Raw genomic sequence first — 15,320 nt, forward strand, 5'->3', positions numbered from 1 at the left:
TTTTGTGCTGCTAACCATGCCACTGCCATATGTTCATTTTGATTATTAATGTGTTAGTGGAGCAAGTTTTTCTTTCTTATTTCAAGCACAAAAAAACTTCCTTTCACTGGCAGATTTTTCTACTTGTTTCAAGTGAAAATATATTTGAAACAAGTGAAAATGATCTAAAAACAAGTTCATTTTTAGGTGATGAGTCTTATTTTAAGTGGAAAGAGATTAGTTTTGACTAGAAATTAGACATTTTGACAAGAAATATGACAAATATTCTCGGAAAGATTTTGAGTTTTTGCAGTGTGTAATGTCCCTCTTCTCATTTTATATCATAATATCTTAAAACTTTTTTAAAGTTTATCTATTGTAATTACATTTTTCATTACATTTTTTTTACTTTGTTCCTCTTTTCCCAGATCTTTTTTGTGCTGCTAACCATGCCACTGCCATATGTTCACTTTGATTATTAATGTGTTTCAAGGTTCATTTATTGTCGTTCTACACATGCTTTCACATGCAGAGAATGAAATCTGTTACTCAGGTTGCACCAGCACAAATAAAATGACATTAACAATGTAAAGAAAAAGAAAAAAAAGTTTTCCTGTTTTGACCAATGATGTAACTATTGTCTGTATAAAGAGATACTGTAAATTCATAAGCTGTGAAACGACAAAAACATGTTTTGCAACAAATCAGCGGCTCAGACACTGAGAACCACCGGACTAAATGAGGGATAATGACACTCTTATTATGTGTAATTACACACACACACACACACACACACACACACAAACACACACATCGTATGTTACAAATATATAATATAATATAATAATAATAATAATAATAATAATAATAGATAATGAATCTTTTATTTTAAATTGACTTTTTCTGTCTTCAGCCAATGAGACGACGGGGAATGGAAAGACTGTCCATATGAAAATGAGATTACCGTAACAGTAAATGAAGGTGGATGTTGCATGGACAGGTGCGTGTGTGTGTTTGTGTGTGTGTGTGTGTGTGTGTGTGTGTGTGTGTGTGTGTGTGTGTGTGTGTGTGTGTACCTAGAGCTCCAAAGAAGTCGTTGCCCAGGAAGGGAAACCCGGGTCTGTTGGCCAGGACCAGCATCCTGAAGTCTGGGTGCATGACGATGGCGTTGGGTCGACCGCTGGCTTCACGTGGATCTGTGGAGGAGTTAAAGGGATAGTTCAACATTTTGGCAAACTGGCCCATCGCCATAATCCCTATAGTCATAGCAGTAGGTTCGTTACCTTTAATTGTCGGTGCAAGCTGTTTTTTAGAACGGCGGAGCAGAGCCGTGAGCTGCTCAGAGCTACGCTACGGAGGCTCATTATGGGATTTCTTGGTTTCCCTCATCAAACTCATCAAACACACAATCCAACAACTCAGCAACGCTCTGGTGGACAAGTTGTGAGCTGCACATTCACCACGCTATGAGATAATAACACAACGTTACCACACAGAGTTGTTTTAGAGGGAAATTCATGCAAAACCACTGATGCACGTTGCCTTCAGGGACAGTTTTTCATCAACAGTCTCTGTATTTCCCTCTAAAACAACTCGTTTTGGATGTTGTGGAGTTGTTGGATTGTGTATTTGATGAGTTTGAAACCAAGAAATCCCATGAGCCTCCGTAGCGTAGCTATGAGCAGCTCACGGCTCTGCTCCGCCGTTCTAAAAACAGCTTGCACCGACAATTAAAGGTAACGAACCTACTGCTATGACTAATGAGAATATTCACAGGCTTTATTTATTATCCTTTTCAGTGTTTTTAGATGTGATGTGTGACACAGCGGCTCTGGAGTTTGTGTTTATGTCTCGTGGTCGTGTTTGCATTCCTGCGGCGAGGAAGAGCCTCTCGCTGCTGCTGCTGCTGCTGCTGCTGCTGCTGCTGCTGCTGCTGGTCAGATTACGTCAGATTACGTGGGACTACGTGGATAAACTACGAGCGTACGAGAGTCCCACCGGGTCCAGACAGAGACACTGGTCCCGGTCCATAAAGGCTTTTATCCTTAAGCCTCCTTCAGAGTCGTGCAGCTCCTGTTGCCCTCAGCTCGTCCATTTAACCGTCCTGCTTCTGTCTGCTGCATCTGGGACGTGTCTGACTGCTGTCAAGGTGTTAAAGGAGATAGTTCACCCAAAATTCAAATTTCACTCATTATCTCCTCCCCCTCATGTGGACTAAGGGCTGGGAGAAGTTTCAGAGTCCTCCGTGGCTTCTCTGAGTTACAGGGGGTCTCGGCGTAGCAGTGCATGTCCATTATTATAACGGTTGCAAATGGATACCAACTGTCTTCGTAACAAAAAGACACACCAAAAAACATCCAAATACCTCCATGCTGCTCGTCTGCACTGCAAAAAAATCAAATATCTTACCAAGAATATTTGTGTTATTTTTTGTCAAAATTTCTAATTTCTAGTCAAAACAAATCTCATTCTACTTAAAATAAGACTCATCATAAAAAAAGCAGCTTGTTTTTAGACACTTTTTATTTCTTTCAAGCAGATTTTCACTTGAAATAAGTAGAAAAATCTGATAGTGGAGCAAGTTTTTCTTTCTTATTAAGCACAAAAAACTTGCTTTCACTGGCAGATTTTTCTACTTATTTCAAGTGAAAATTAGTTTGAAACAAGTGAAAACTGTCTAAAAACAAGTTAATTTTTAGGTGATGAGTCTTATTTTAAGTGTAAAGAGATTAGTTTTGACTAAAATTGAGACATTTTGACAAGAAATAAGACAAATATTCTCGGAAATATTTTGAGTTTTTGCAGTGTGTAATGTCCGTCTTGTATTGAAGCCCCGACATGAGAAATTGTTCTGAAAAAAATTAAATAAGTCTATATTTTAAGCTTGTTTGTAGCGGAAGCTCCCAGTGTCTCGGTTCACTGCTCTTGACTGACCGGTGGAACAATTTCTCATGTTGGGGCTTCAATACAAGACGGACATTACATACGAGCAGCATGGAGGTATTTGGATGTTTTTTGGTGTGTCTTTTTGTTACGAAGACAGTTGGTATCCATTTGCAACCGTTATATGGACATGCACTGCTACGCCGAGACCCCCTGTAACTCAGAGAAGCCACGGAGGACTCTGAAACTTCTCGCAGAAATTTGAATTTTGGGTGAACTATCCCTTTAAACTCTCCGTCTCTCTGTGTGAGTGTGTGTCTGTGTGTGTGTGTGTGTGTGTGTGTGTGTACCTGAGATGATTCTGCGGCCGTCAGCCAGGATCATCTCTCCGCTCTCCACCAGGGTTTTCAGGATGCAGGTGACGTTAGTCGGAGCTTTGTCGGCCTCGTCGATCACCAGGATGTGACCCATTTTCACCGCCTTCACCTGCACGCACACAGACACACACACACACACACACACACACAGATATCATGAGTTTACAAATGTGAGTTAGCAGTGACTTTGCTGGCGGCTCTGAACGTGACGCAGACTGAAGCTCTGACCGTCACACTCACTCTTCACTGTTATTAGAACTGATACAAACAAACTATGTAAATACATTCCTCTTCTATCTATCAAAGTGGAATGTCCCTTTAACGGCCCCAAACACAGGTGTTCGTCTCACTCACAGTTTGTTTAATTGAGACCAACATGAGTTAACTCTGTGTTTGGACACATGTATACCAGAGTCTCTGCAGGTTTCACCGGCTCACATTTAAGACTTTTTTAAGACCTTTTTAAGACCATTATGGATGAAATTTAAGACCTATCATGACAAATAAAAGAAAAAATAAAAGAAATGTGGAGTCACAAAATTAGAAATTGATTGCAATATGCAATATAAGTTGCGTGTTAGGCTTGTTTGTAGTTGAAAATACATTCAATAAAGCACAATGAAGTGTCGCAGGAGCATTTTATTGAGCATTTGCGGTAGCGAGGGCTCTACCATAACATTTTTCCCAAGGGGATTGTGTATTTGATGAGTTTGATGAGGGAAACCAAGAAATCCCATAATGAGCCTCCGTAACGTAGCTCTGAGCAGCTCGCGGCTCTGCTCCGCCGTTCTAAAAACAGCTTGCACCGACAATTAAAGGGAACGAAAACTACTGCTGTGACTATAGGGATTATGGCAATGGGCCAATTTGCCAAAAATGTTGAACTAACCCTTTAAGGTAAAAATGTAGTTGAGCTACAAATCCTGCAGAGTTCCTCTTTACACTGCAAAAACTCAAAATCTTACCAAGAATATTTGTCTTATTTCTAGTCAAAATGTCATTTCTAGTCAAAACAAATCTCATTCTACTTAAAATAAGATTCATCACATTAAAAAGTAGCTTGTTTTTAGACACTTTTTACTTTTTTCAAGCAGATTTTCACTTGAAATAAGTAGAAAAGTTTTTCTTTCTTATTACAAGCGCAAAAAACTTGCTTTCATTGGCAGATTTTTCTACTTATTTCAGGTGAAAATTTAGTTTGAAACAAGTGAAAATGATCTAAAAACAAGTTCATTTTTAGGTGATGAGTCTTATTTAAAGTGAAAAGAGATTAGTTTTGACTAGAAATGAGACATTTTGACAAGAAATAAGACAAATATTCTTGGTAAGATTTTGAGTTTTTGCAGTGTAAACAGTAGAGAATGAAAACCCGACGCCTCATATTCTCTAATGTGTGTGTGTGTGTGTGTGTGTGTTTCTAACTGACCAGAGGCGAGTCCTCGTACGTGATGATGCCGTCTCGGACCGAGGGCTGCAGGGTCAGAGTCTGGACGGTCGTGTCCCTGTGGGGGGGTTAGAGGGGGGCGGGGGCAGACAGACAGACAGAGGACACAGAGTGACAGTGATCAACACATCAGCAAATAAAACATTCTCCCGATTCAATTCTTCTACGATTTCTTGGATGCAGATTTGATTGAAATTGCGATTCTACGATATTGCCGATTTTCTGGATTTTTAGTCTGCATTTTTAACAGCAGTGAAACAGTTGAATGATTATGATTGTCTACAGACTATTACAGGAACCATATTTCACATATAAGTCAGATTTTTAGATTTATTCAGCAGCATTATACTATATGTTTACTCTCTTTTCCAAATCCTGGACTGCATAAAAGAGGCAGAAATAAAAGAGTATAGAAAAAACAGGCTTCTGAAACCTTTCTGACACAATGAGATATAGACGGAGGTAAACTGCTGCATTTAACATTTATCTGCACACAAACACTGTAGGAGCCTAGAAATTAACATACTCTATTATAAAGTGAACTTAAACCCTTTTCAAAACCGGTACTCTCTGTATGTAAAAAAAAAAAGGCGGACAAATGCACATTGCACAATATATTTTAAAAAAAAATTAAAAATCGATTTTTTTTTTCAGAAATCGATTTTTTTTATTTTAAAAAAAAAATTCAATTTTTTTTTATATATTTTTTTTTAATTTCGATTTTTTTTTTAATTCTAAAAAAAAAAAAAAAAATTTAAATAGATTTTTTTCTTTTCAAAAATATATTTAAAAAAAAAAATTTTAGAATTTTTTTTAAAGAATTTTTTAAAATAAAAATCGGCATATATTTATAAAGATCGTCAAAAAAAAGTGAACTTAAACCCTTTTCAAAACTGGACCTTCTGTATGTAAAAAAAGAACAAACAAATGCACATTGCACAATATTAAAAAAAAAAGAAAAAGATTTTTGAAAAAAAAAAATTGATTTAAAAATCGTCAAAAAAATATATGACGATACTTATGTGAATCGATTTTTTCTCCCTCCCACCCCGAGTGTCCACAGTCACCGCTCCGTCTTCCTCTGAACACACCGACACCGACGCCCTACTGCATTTTCTCACAGTGTGACCCAGGCGCTGTCCTACTTCCCCCCCCCCTTTTCTTTCTGAGCCACATCTCTGTAGGTTTTCAGTCACGGGCTCCCAGAAGCCACATGCACGTTCTCCTGCTGCCTCGGCCCTGCTCTGCTCCGCTCTGCTCTGCTCTAATATTAGCTAACCAGGCCACCACATCCACATCCATCCACACTCCGCCAGCTCCACTTCGACTTTCACAGGACTTTGACAAACTGCACACACACACACACACACACACACACACACACAGACTCACACACACAGAAATAGTTTGCAACAACGTCCATGTCGGTGGATTCAATCTCATTCAGCTCAGAGCGACAACGCTGAACTTCGTCTTTATTTTTGCTCATCTGATCCATCAGAGTCACTGACACGCAACAACAAACTAAAAAAAAAAACGTTATCTTCTTATTATTATTATCAGCCCTTTTAAATCCGGGTTAAAAACATTTCTCTTTTAAAGAGATAGTTCAACATTTTTGGCAAATTGGCCCATTGCCATAATCCCTATAGTCATACAGTAGCAGTAGGTTTGTTACCTTTATAATTGTCGGTGCAAGCTATTTTTAGAACGGCGGAGCAGAGCCGTGAGCTGCTCAGAGCTACGCTACGGAGGCTCATTATGGGATTTCTTGGTTTCTAACTCATCAAACTCATCAAATACACAATCCAACACGCGTGTTAAAGTGCCCTCTAGGAGCCAAAACGCGTGATTAAGTGCCCTCTAGGAGCCAAAACGTGTGCTAAAGTGCCCTCTAGGAGCCAAAACGCGTGATTAAGTGCCCTCAGGGAAGCCAAAACGCATGCTACAGTGCCCTCTAGGAGCCAAAACGTGTGCTAAAGTGCCCTCTAGGAGCCAAAACACGTGTTAAAGTGCCCTCTTGGAAGCCAAAACACGTGTTAAAGTGCCCTCTTGGAAGCCAAAACACGTGCTAAAGTGCCCTCATGGGGGCCAAAATGTGTGCTAAAGTGACCTCTAGGAGCCAAAACGCATGCTAAGTGCCCTCTAGGAGCCAAAACACATGCTAAGTGTCCTCTAGGAGCCAAAACATGTGCTTAAGTGCCCTCTTGGGAGCCAAAACGCGTGATTAAGTGCCCTCATGGCAGTCAAAACGTGTGCTAAAGTGTCCTCTTGGGGGCCAAAACACGTGTTAAAACAGGCGTGTGCTAAAGTGCCCTCTTGGGGGCCAAAACACGTGTTAAAACAGGCCAAATCGTCATTTTCTTAGTCTTAAGGTATCGATATTAAAACAGGCCAAATCGACGTTAAAAAAGGCCAATTTTTTTTCCAAACGCACCATGTCGCTACGGTCTCACTCTTGTCATTTTCTGAAACTTGGCAGCCCTGAAAGTGCCCTCTAGGAGCCACATCTAGGAGCCAAAACGCGTGTTAAAGTGCCCTCTTCAGTGGCGAGGACACGCTATTATGTGCCCTTTTTTTTCCTTTTCGCCCCTGCCCTTCAAAAAGTCTGTGCACGCCACTGTGTGTGAGTATTAATAGGGTTATGAGTATTAATAGAAGCAGTGAACCCGACTTAACAAGGACTTCTTCAAAAATGCTTCGTTCTTCCTCTTCGTTCTTCTTCAGTGTGGGCGGGTGAAGACAAGTCCTCGTTCTGCTGAAGGACGGCCTAATTCACTGACGACGAGGACAGAAATAGGTTTTCATACCCTTAGATGGGAAGGATGAGGCAGGCAGGCAGGGGGTTAAGAGAAAACACCGGCTGCTGAAAGATCCCTTAAATAGAGATAATGCTTTGTTCCTCTGTGTTGACTAGAAAACTACAAGAAGAAGCATGTGTGTTTATTTCTCTTTTGAAAAAAAAAAGAAAAATCAAGATACAAGGATAGAAACTGACACCAGCTCCAGTGTCCAACAGGGAAAACATAAAGCAGGACTTTTAAAGGACCTTTAAAGGGTCTTGTTCAGTAAAAAGCTACTTCCTGTGACTTCGTGATGTCACAACTAAGCCCCGCCCCCTCACCACCACCTGGACCCACCATCTAACAACAAGGATTTGGTTTCTCTGAGTGTTTTATTCTGAAATCTGCAGCCTCCTTCTCTCTTCTGATTGGCTGACACCGACCTGTTGTTACTAGATGGAAAACTACCACTGGGAAAGTTTTTGATTCTTAAAGGGATAGTATCATTTTTTTAAAAAGTGGGGTTGTATGATCTACAAATAGCCCCTAAGTACTGTAATTGCAGTAGAAGACTCTCTGCACTCCTCCCGTTAGCAACGCCAGCCCATAATAGCCCTGCCCAGAGATTTACAACAATGGAACTGTGTATTTTTTTTCAGGTAAAACCTCTTTTAGGCCGTGAAAATAGGCCGTTTCTTTGGGTCTGTTCACAACACTGTATGTTGTAAATCTCTGGGCAGGGCTATTATGGGCTGGCGTTGCTAACGGGAGGAGTGCAGAGAGTCTTCTACTGCAATTAAAGTACTTAGGGGCTATTTCAGGGTTCCTACAGCTTAAGCCAAGTTAAATTTAAGACTTTTTAAGACTTTTTTAAAGCCACTTGAAATGAAATTTAAGACCGACTTCATGATAAACACAAATGCAGAAAAAAGAAAAAAAAAAACACCACATCAATTACATAGAGTTAGGGGACAATTTTACCCACTTTCCTATGTGATCCAAGGTAAAGTGACTGCTACATGAACATTGGATTGTGTCTCTTTCCAGCTGTCCTTTCAAAATAAATGCAGAAAAAGTCCGGGGGAAAAAAAAAACGGTGAGAAATTTAGCGTTGACGGCCGCCACTAACTTCTCTATGTCGGAAAGTTACCAATTATTTTGAGATTTGAGACTAATTACAACCATTAAATACCACTTACCATGTGTTCACATTTTTAAGACTTTTGAAAAATTGATTTAAGACATTTTAATGCCAATTAAGGCCTTATTTTTAGATTAATGAATTCAATGCCTTTTAAGACTTTTTAAGGATCCGTAAGAACCCTGTATTTGTAGATCATACAACCCCACTTTAAAAAAAATGCTACTATCCCTTTAAAATTACAAAATATATATCTTTTAATCATCAACCACTTCTAATAAAACAAAAAAGAAAAGACGGTGAATGCAAGAAAGTAATTGAACGACCCCTGATTGATTATAGATGATGGCGTTTTGATGTATTCTGCAGCTGTGTGCGACACAAACGCACTCTAACATGAGCTGTGTCTGGATTTAGAAGAAGAAGGAGAGATTCAGAAAAAGTTGAGAGAGAGAAAGAGAGTCGGTGGAAAAAGTCAGTCAGAAGATTTTGTGTTTCTCAGACTTATGTAGGTACATAAAAAAAACTTTATTCTCTGGTCGTCTGCAGCGTCTGGAAGAGGATCAAGAGGCTGAAGCAGCAGGATTACCGACGTGAACGGAGCCCACACACACACACCGACCGACTGACATTTCCTCCTAATCTGCCTCATTTCTACGGCTTTAAGCTGACGGGTAGAAAGTTCACCGCTGGTTTGCAGGATAAAAAAGAAAGAAAAAAAACGATTAAGACGCTTAAGTTCTACTGCTTGCTCACCTGTGCAGCTGCAGGTATTCTCTGGGCCGGTTCAGCAGGTGCAGGAATCGGTCCACGATCTTGTTCTTCCCGACGCCCTGCAGAAGGAAAACAGGAGAGAAATAATGAACCTTTATGCACAAACACACGTCTCAGTGCACTGCAAAAACTCAAAATCTTTCCAAGAATATTTGTCTTATTTCTTGTCAAAATGTCTCATTTCTAGTCAAAACTAATCTCTTTCCACTTAAAATAAGACTCATCACCTAAAAATTAACTTGTTTTTAGATCATTTTCACTTGTTTCAAACTAATTTTCACTTGAAATAAGTAGAAAAATCTGCCAGTGAAAGCAAGTTTTTTGTGCTTGTAATAAGAAAGAAAAACTTGATCCACTGTCAGATTTTTCTACTTATTTAAAGTGGAAAATTTGCTTGAAAAAAGTAAAAAGTGTCTGAAAACAAGCTATTTTTTAAATGTGATGAGTCTTATTTTAAGTAAAATGAGATTAGTTTTGACTAGAAATGAGACATTTTGACTAGAAATAAGACAATTATTCTTGGTAAGATTTTGAATTTTTGCAGTGTGGACGTTTCTGTGGTTTTTCAGTTTGCTTTTTTGTTTCAGTTTAGTTTTCAACAAGTTTAAGTTAAGTTTTTATTTAATTGTAGTTTTTCATGTATCAGGATGAAACCTTGATTTCTAGAAGCTTCTCTGTGAGAGCTCTGAAGATGAACTTTTGCATTTGTGGGATTTTCTCCTTTTTCAGTCATATTCAACCCAAGTTGAATAGTTCATATACACACCTGAGGTTAAATTATAGCTCTGACTTAACAAAATAATATAACCTGTCATTACTGTTGTTTTGCAATCACAACAAAAACAAGTAAAAAAAAAAAAGTTATGACTCAAAAATCAACATTTATTATTGTTTCAAATCAACTCAGGGGGCGAACAGACCGAAAAAGAGTGAAATTAAAGCAATATTGGCTCTTGTAATCTGCAAAAACTTCATTATCAGTGTATTTTGGCTGTTAATTATCGATAGTTATCGGGCAGCCCTGAGTCCCAGATGAGGCCAGTTCTTCGAAAACAAAAACTAAGATGAATTTATCTGCAATTCAGTTTAGTTTTAGTTAGTTTTGCATTTATTTTCGTGTCATGTCAACATTGTGGCCCATCTCATATGGGATTATAAGACACATTTACTGACAAATCAAAAACTACACTGCAAAAACTCAAAATCTTTCCAAGAATATTTGTCTTATTTCTTGTCAAAATGTCTCATTTCTAGTGGAAACTCATCTCTTTACACTTTAAATAAGACTCATCACCTAAAAATTAACTTGTTTTGAGATAATTTTCATTTATTTCAAACAAATTTTCACTTGAAATAAGTAGAAAAATCTGCCAGTGAAAGGAAGTTTTTTGTGCTTGTAATAAGAAAGAAAAACTTGCTCCACTGTCAGATTTTTCTACTTATTTCAAGTGAAAATATGCTTTAAAGAAGTAAAAAGTGTCTAAAAACAAGCTGCTTTTTATGTGATTAGTCTTATTCAAGTATAATGAGATTTGTTTTGACTAGAAATGACATTTTTGACTGGAAATGAGACAAATATTCTTGGTAAGATTTTGAGTTTTTGCAGTGTAGACAGTCCTTTCAGCACTCATCTGTTATGTCGCTCTTCGTCTCATTGGCCAGGCCTTTTCAAGAAATAATATAATTAGAAGAAAATGCAAATATTTTCAACTGAAAAGGATGTTTTAGCTTCTCAGCATCGTCCAACCACACAAATTCGTTATTTGGATCTACAGTACTTTACTAAACAGCTTTTGTCTTATTATAAAGTCATAGAAAGGACAGTATACTGTAACACCAAACGCATTTCATTCTCCACCTCTTGGACGTCAATGTATTTATGTATCAGTAGTTGCAGCAATGTAGTGATGGCATCAGATCATTAGCCCAGGGACTACAGTACAGATAACTCATTTACATTTACACTGATGTGAAACTGTGGAGTTTTTTTATGTTTATCTCACTGCTGGTCTTAGTTTTAGTGAACTGTAGTAACCCTGGTTGTGACCGGGGGTTAACATCTGATCGAGTCCAACTTGGACGTCCGCTCTCGGATTTACAAATAGCTCCTCTCCCACTCACACACATGGACATGGACATCCACCTCTGGGCTGCCAGTACACCATGTCCACTCCCTCCTCCTCCTCCTCTTGTCTTCTGCCCATTAGGACCAGACTATTTTTTTATTTTGGGTGGGTGGGGTTGATACTGTGTCTCCAGGGGGAAGTGCTCTATGCTCCCTCGTCCCCACGGTGATGTGGTGTTGGGGCATCGGGGTGTTTCATAAGCGCTCCCAGTGGGGCTGCTGACATGTGTGGCCTACTTCACTTCACATTAACACAGAGCAGAACAGCTGCAGCTCTGAGGACCTGCCCCCCCTCACCCCCCACCCCCCCACATGTCACTCACCTGGTTGCCCACCAAGAGGAGGTGCTCCCCCAGCAGGAAGTCCTTCAACATGTCCTCCATCACCATCATGTGCTGCAGACACAGACATTTAAAGGGGAGACAGACACTACAGGTCAATAGGGTAAAAATTTTAACTAACAGATTTCACCATGAAACTTCCCAAGTTCATCACTCACATTAAGACAAGCATTTTTTGTATTACAAGTTTTGTCAAATTTTATGTTTAAATATGTAAATGAGGCAGTATCTGATGAAATATGCACTAATTTTCATACATTTCCAGAACCGAAATCTGAACAATGGATAAAGCTACTTTGAAAATTTTTGTTTTATTTTGTTGACATACTAGAGTCAGACGTTTTTACAGAGGAGGAATTTGGATATCTCTTTTTATCACTCTGTAAATGTGAAAATACTGTCACCAGCTCTAAAAAAATCAAATTTCTCCATGTTTTTAGGAATAAAATGTTGTATAAATGAGGCTGTGAATGATATATCAACAATCCCCTCTGTAAAAACCTTCAGAATATAGACAGGGATCAGACTGGAAGGTTTGGTGTTTGCTGAGTCTGAAAAACTCTTTCTGAGAAAACGGCCTTTAAAGACTTGGACTGTAGAATTACATAGATTGTTAATGTCAATCGTACTTTTACGATTGATTGCAGATACAAAGTAAATCACATTTTTTTAGAGCCTGCATCATTGTTCCGGAGAGAGAGAGCTTTACAATGACACCTGACATGACATGGCTCAGACTAACTTTTGGTGAATTTAGGAGAAATCTACTGACGAAAGAGAGTAAATGAACCTTAATGTGGATTTTCTACCATTTCTAAAAGAATACAAAAAGAATACAAAATCTCAAAATTGATCAGTGCATGAAAGAACAGTGTTTTTGCCTGTTAGTGTCTCGCCTTACAAAACATCAAAAACACTCAACAAGTTGTAACGTGATAGAAAAAGGGGGAAAAAGTATCACAGAGGATAAAAATTCAGCTCCCGACGCTTTTCCACAACCGTGCTGCTACTCTAAAGACAGAAAAGCAGGTCATTCCCAAAAAGTAGGGCATCCTCCTCCTCCTCCTCCTCTTTCTCTTTCTCTTTGTCGCTCTCATCCTATCTCACCCTCACCCGCTCTTTTTTTTTTTCAGTCTCCATACAAGAAGAAGAAGAGGAAGAAGAAAAAAAGAAAAGAAGGGCAGAATGAGGACAGGGAGAAAGAGTGGGAAAAGAGAGATAAATCTGGGTCACATGGCGTCATCGGTGTAGCTGGAGGATGTCAGTGGTGTCATTCCTCCTCAGACTGTTCCTCCTCCTCTAGCTGCAGCAGCCGAGGAGGAGCAGACATGAGGTGCCAAAGTCAAAGATATATAAAAAAGAAAAAAGAAAAAACAGCAACAGGTGGTGTTAGAGATGTTTCTCCCTGTGCAACAAACACTAAACATGTGGAACAGAGGTCAGTCGTTTCCTTCGGTGGGTGTGAATTGTCATATTTGATGTATGGAGGGTTAGGCCTTCAATTATACACGACTTTAAACCTCAAACAGGTGAGAAATATAAAAGTTCAGTCTCTTACATTTGTTTTTAAATTAGGGAATTTGCTGTAGAGACCAGAATTATTTTTGTACAACACTGTGAACATGTTAATTCTTAGATTTACATGTCTGACTTACACAGTATAAAGGTAGATGTTTGTGTTAAAGCTCCATACAGTATAAAGGTAGATGTTTGTGTTAAAGCTCCATACAGTATAAAGGTAGATGTTTGTATTAAAGCTCCATACAGTATAAAGGTAGATGTTTGTGTTAAAGCTCCATACAGTATAAAGGTAGATGTTTGTGTTAAAGCTCCTTCAAAATAAAGGTAGATGTTTGTATTAAAGCTCCATACAGTATAAAGGTAGATGTTTGTGTTAAAGCTCCATACAGTATAAAGGTAGATGTTTGTGTTAAAGCTCCATACGGTATAAAGGTAGATGTTTGTATTAAAGCTCCATACGGTATAAAGGTAGATGTTTGTGTTAAAGCTCCATACAGTATAAAGGTAGATGTTTGTGTTAAAGCTCCATACAGTATAAAGGTAGATGTTTGTGTTAAAGCTCCATACAGTATAAAGGTAGATGTTTGTGTTAAAGCTCCATACAGTATAAAGGTAGATGTTTGTGTTAAAGCTCCATACGGTATAAAGGTAGATGTTTGTGTTAAAGCTCCATACAGTATAAAGGTAGATGTTTGTGTTAAAGCTCCATACAGTATAAAGGTAGATGTTTGTGTTAAAGCTCCATACAGTATAAAGGTAGATGTTTGTGTTAAAGCTCCTTCAAAATAAAGGTAGATGTTTGTATTAAAGCTCCATACAGTATAAAGGTAGATGTTTGTGTTAAAGCTCCATACAGTATAAAGGTAGATGTTTGTATTAAAGCTCCATACAGTATAAAGGTAGATGTTTGTGTTAAAGCTCCATACAGTATAAAGGTAGATGTTTGTGTTAAAGCTCCATACGGTATAAAGGTAGATGTTTGTGTTAAAGCTCCATACAGTATAAAGGTAGATGTTTGTGTTAAAGCTCCAGTATAAAGGTAGATGTTTGTGTTAAAGCTCCATACAGTATAAAGGTAGATGTTTGTGTTAAAGCTCCAGTATAAAGGTAGATGTTTGTGTTAAAGCTCCATACAGTATAAAGGTAGATGTTTGTGTTAAAGCTCCATACAGTATAAAGGTAGATGTTTGTGTTAAAGCTCCATACAGTATAAAGGTAGATGTTTGTGTTAAAGCTCCATACAGTATAAAGGTAGATGTTTGTGTTAAAGCTCCATACAGTATAAAGGTAGATGTTTGTGTTAAAGCTCCATACAGTATAAAGGTAGATGTCCATGTGTAGTGTGATTATAAAGCAGCTCTAGGTTCTATATGTATCAAAGCCTCAGTCCACAGAGAAATGCACACAGCCTGTATTCAGAAACTGAGCCTTAAAACCAGCCGTCAGGACTTCCTGTCACTTTGTGATGTCACAACTAAGCCCCGCCCCCTCACCACCTGGACCCACCACCATCCAACAACAACTTTGCAGGATTTTTAGTTTCTCTCAGTGTTTTATTCTGAAATCTGCTCTGTTTTTTTATTGCATCACTTCAGAAAACAATCAGCCAATCAGAAGAGAGACTCAGAGCCTCCTCCTCTCTTCTGATTGGCTGACACCGACCTGTTGTTACTAGAGTAGAGTTCTAGAGAGAAGCTGAGAGAGGAGATGGAAAACACTTTTTTTACATCTTCTAATGAATCAATCCTTCAAAATAAAACTGAAATCTGCTCTATTTCTTATTGCACCACTCAGAAAACAGTCAGCCAATCAGATTGAGAGTCTGAAAACTAATCGCAATCATTCTCAGTGTTTTCCTGCTGGACACACTAAGTCATAAATACAGAGCAGAATTAATATTACATTGCTTTTCTTCTTATCCAGGTCAGTTCCAGTGACCGGGGCAGATTTCT

The 15,320-nt window shown here is 38.6% G+C and overlaps 1 protein-coding gene across 1 annotated transcript in view; it reads right to left on the bottom strand.

Annotated features, from left to right (window-relative positions):
* Positions 1–15,320, bottom strand: part of vwa8 (von Willebrand factor A domain containing 8) — a 150,854-nt gene that overhangs the window by 81,328 nt on the left and 54,206 nt on the right. Inside the window, exons 20-24 of the mRNA XM_085766068.1 lie at positions 11,830–11,901; positions 9,364–9,440; positions 4,666–4,741; positions 3,213–3,348; positions 1,056–1,175 (exon numbers count right to left, since the gene is read on the bottom strand). Coding sequence (XP_085622194.1) covers positions 1,056–1,175; positions 3,213–3,348; positions 4,666–4,741; positions 9,364–9,440; positions 11,830–11,901 — 481 coding nt within the window. The remainder of the gene's footprint in view (positions 1–1,055; positions 1,176–3,212; positions 3,349–4,665; positions 4,742–9,363; positions 9,441–11,829; positions 11,902–15,320) is intronic.

This window comes from Trachurus japonicus, chromosome 21, assembly GCF_045865225.1.
Source record: "Trachurus japonicus isolate A0001 chromosome 21, Traja_1.0".
Classification (NCBI taxonomy): Eukaryota; Metazoa; Chordata; class Actinopteri; order Carangiformes; family Carangidae; genus Trachurus; species Trachurus japonicus.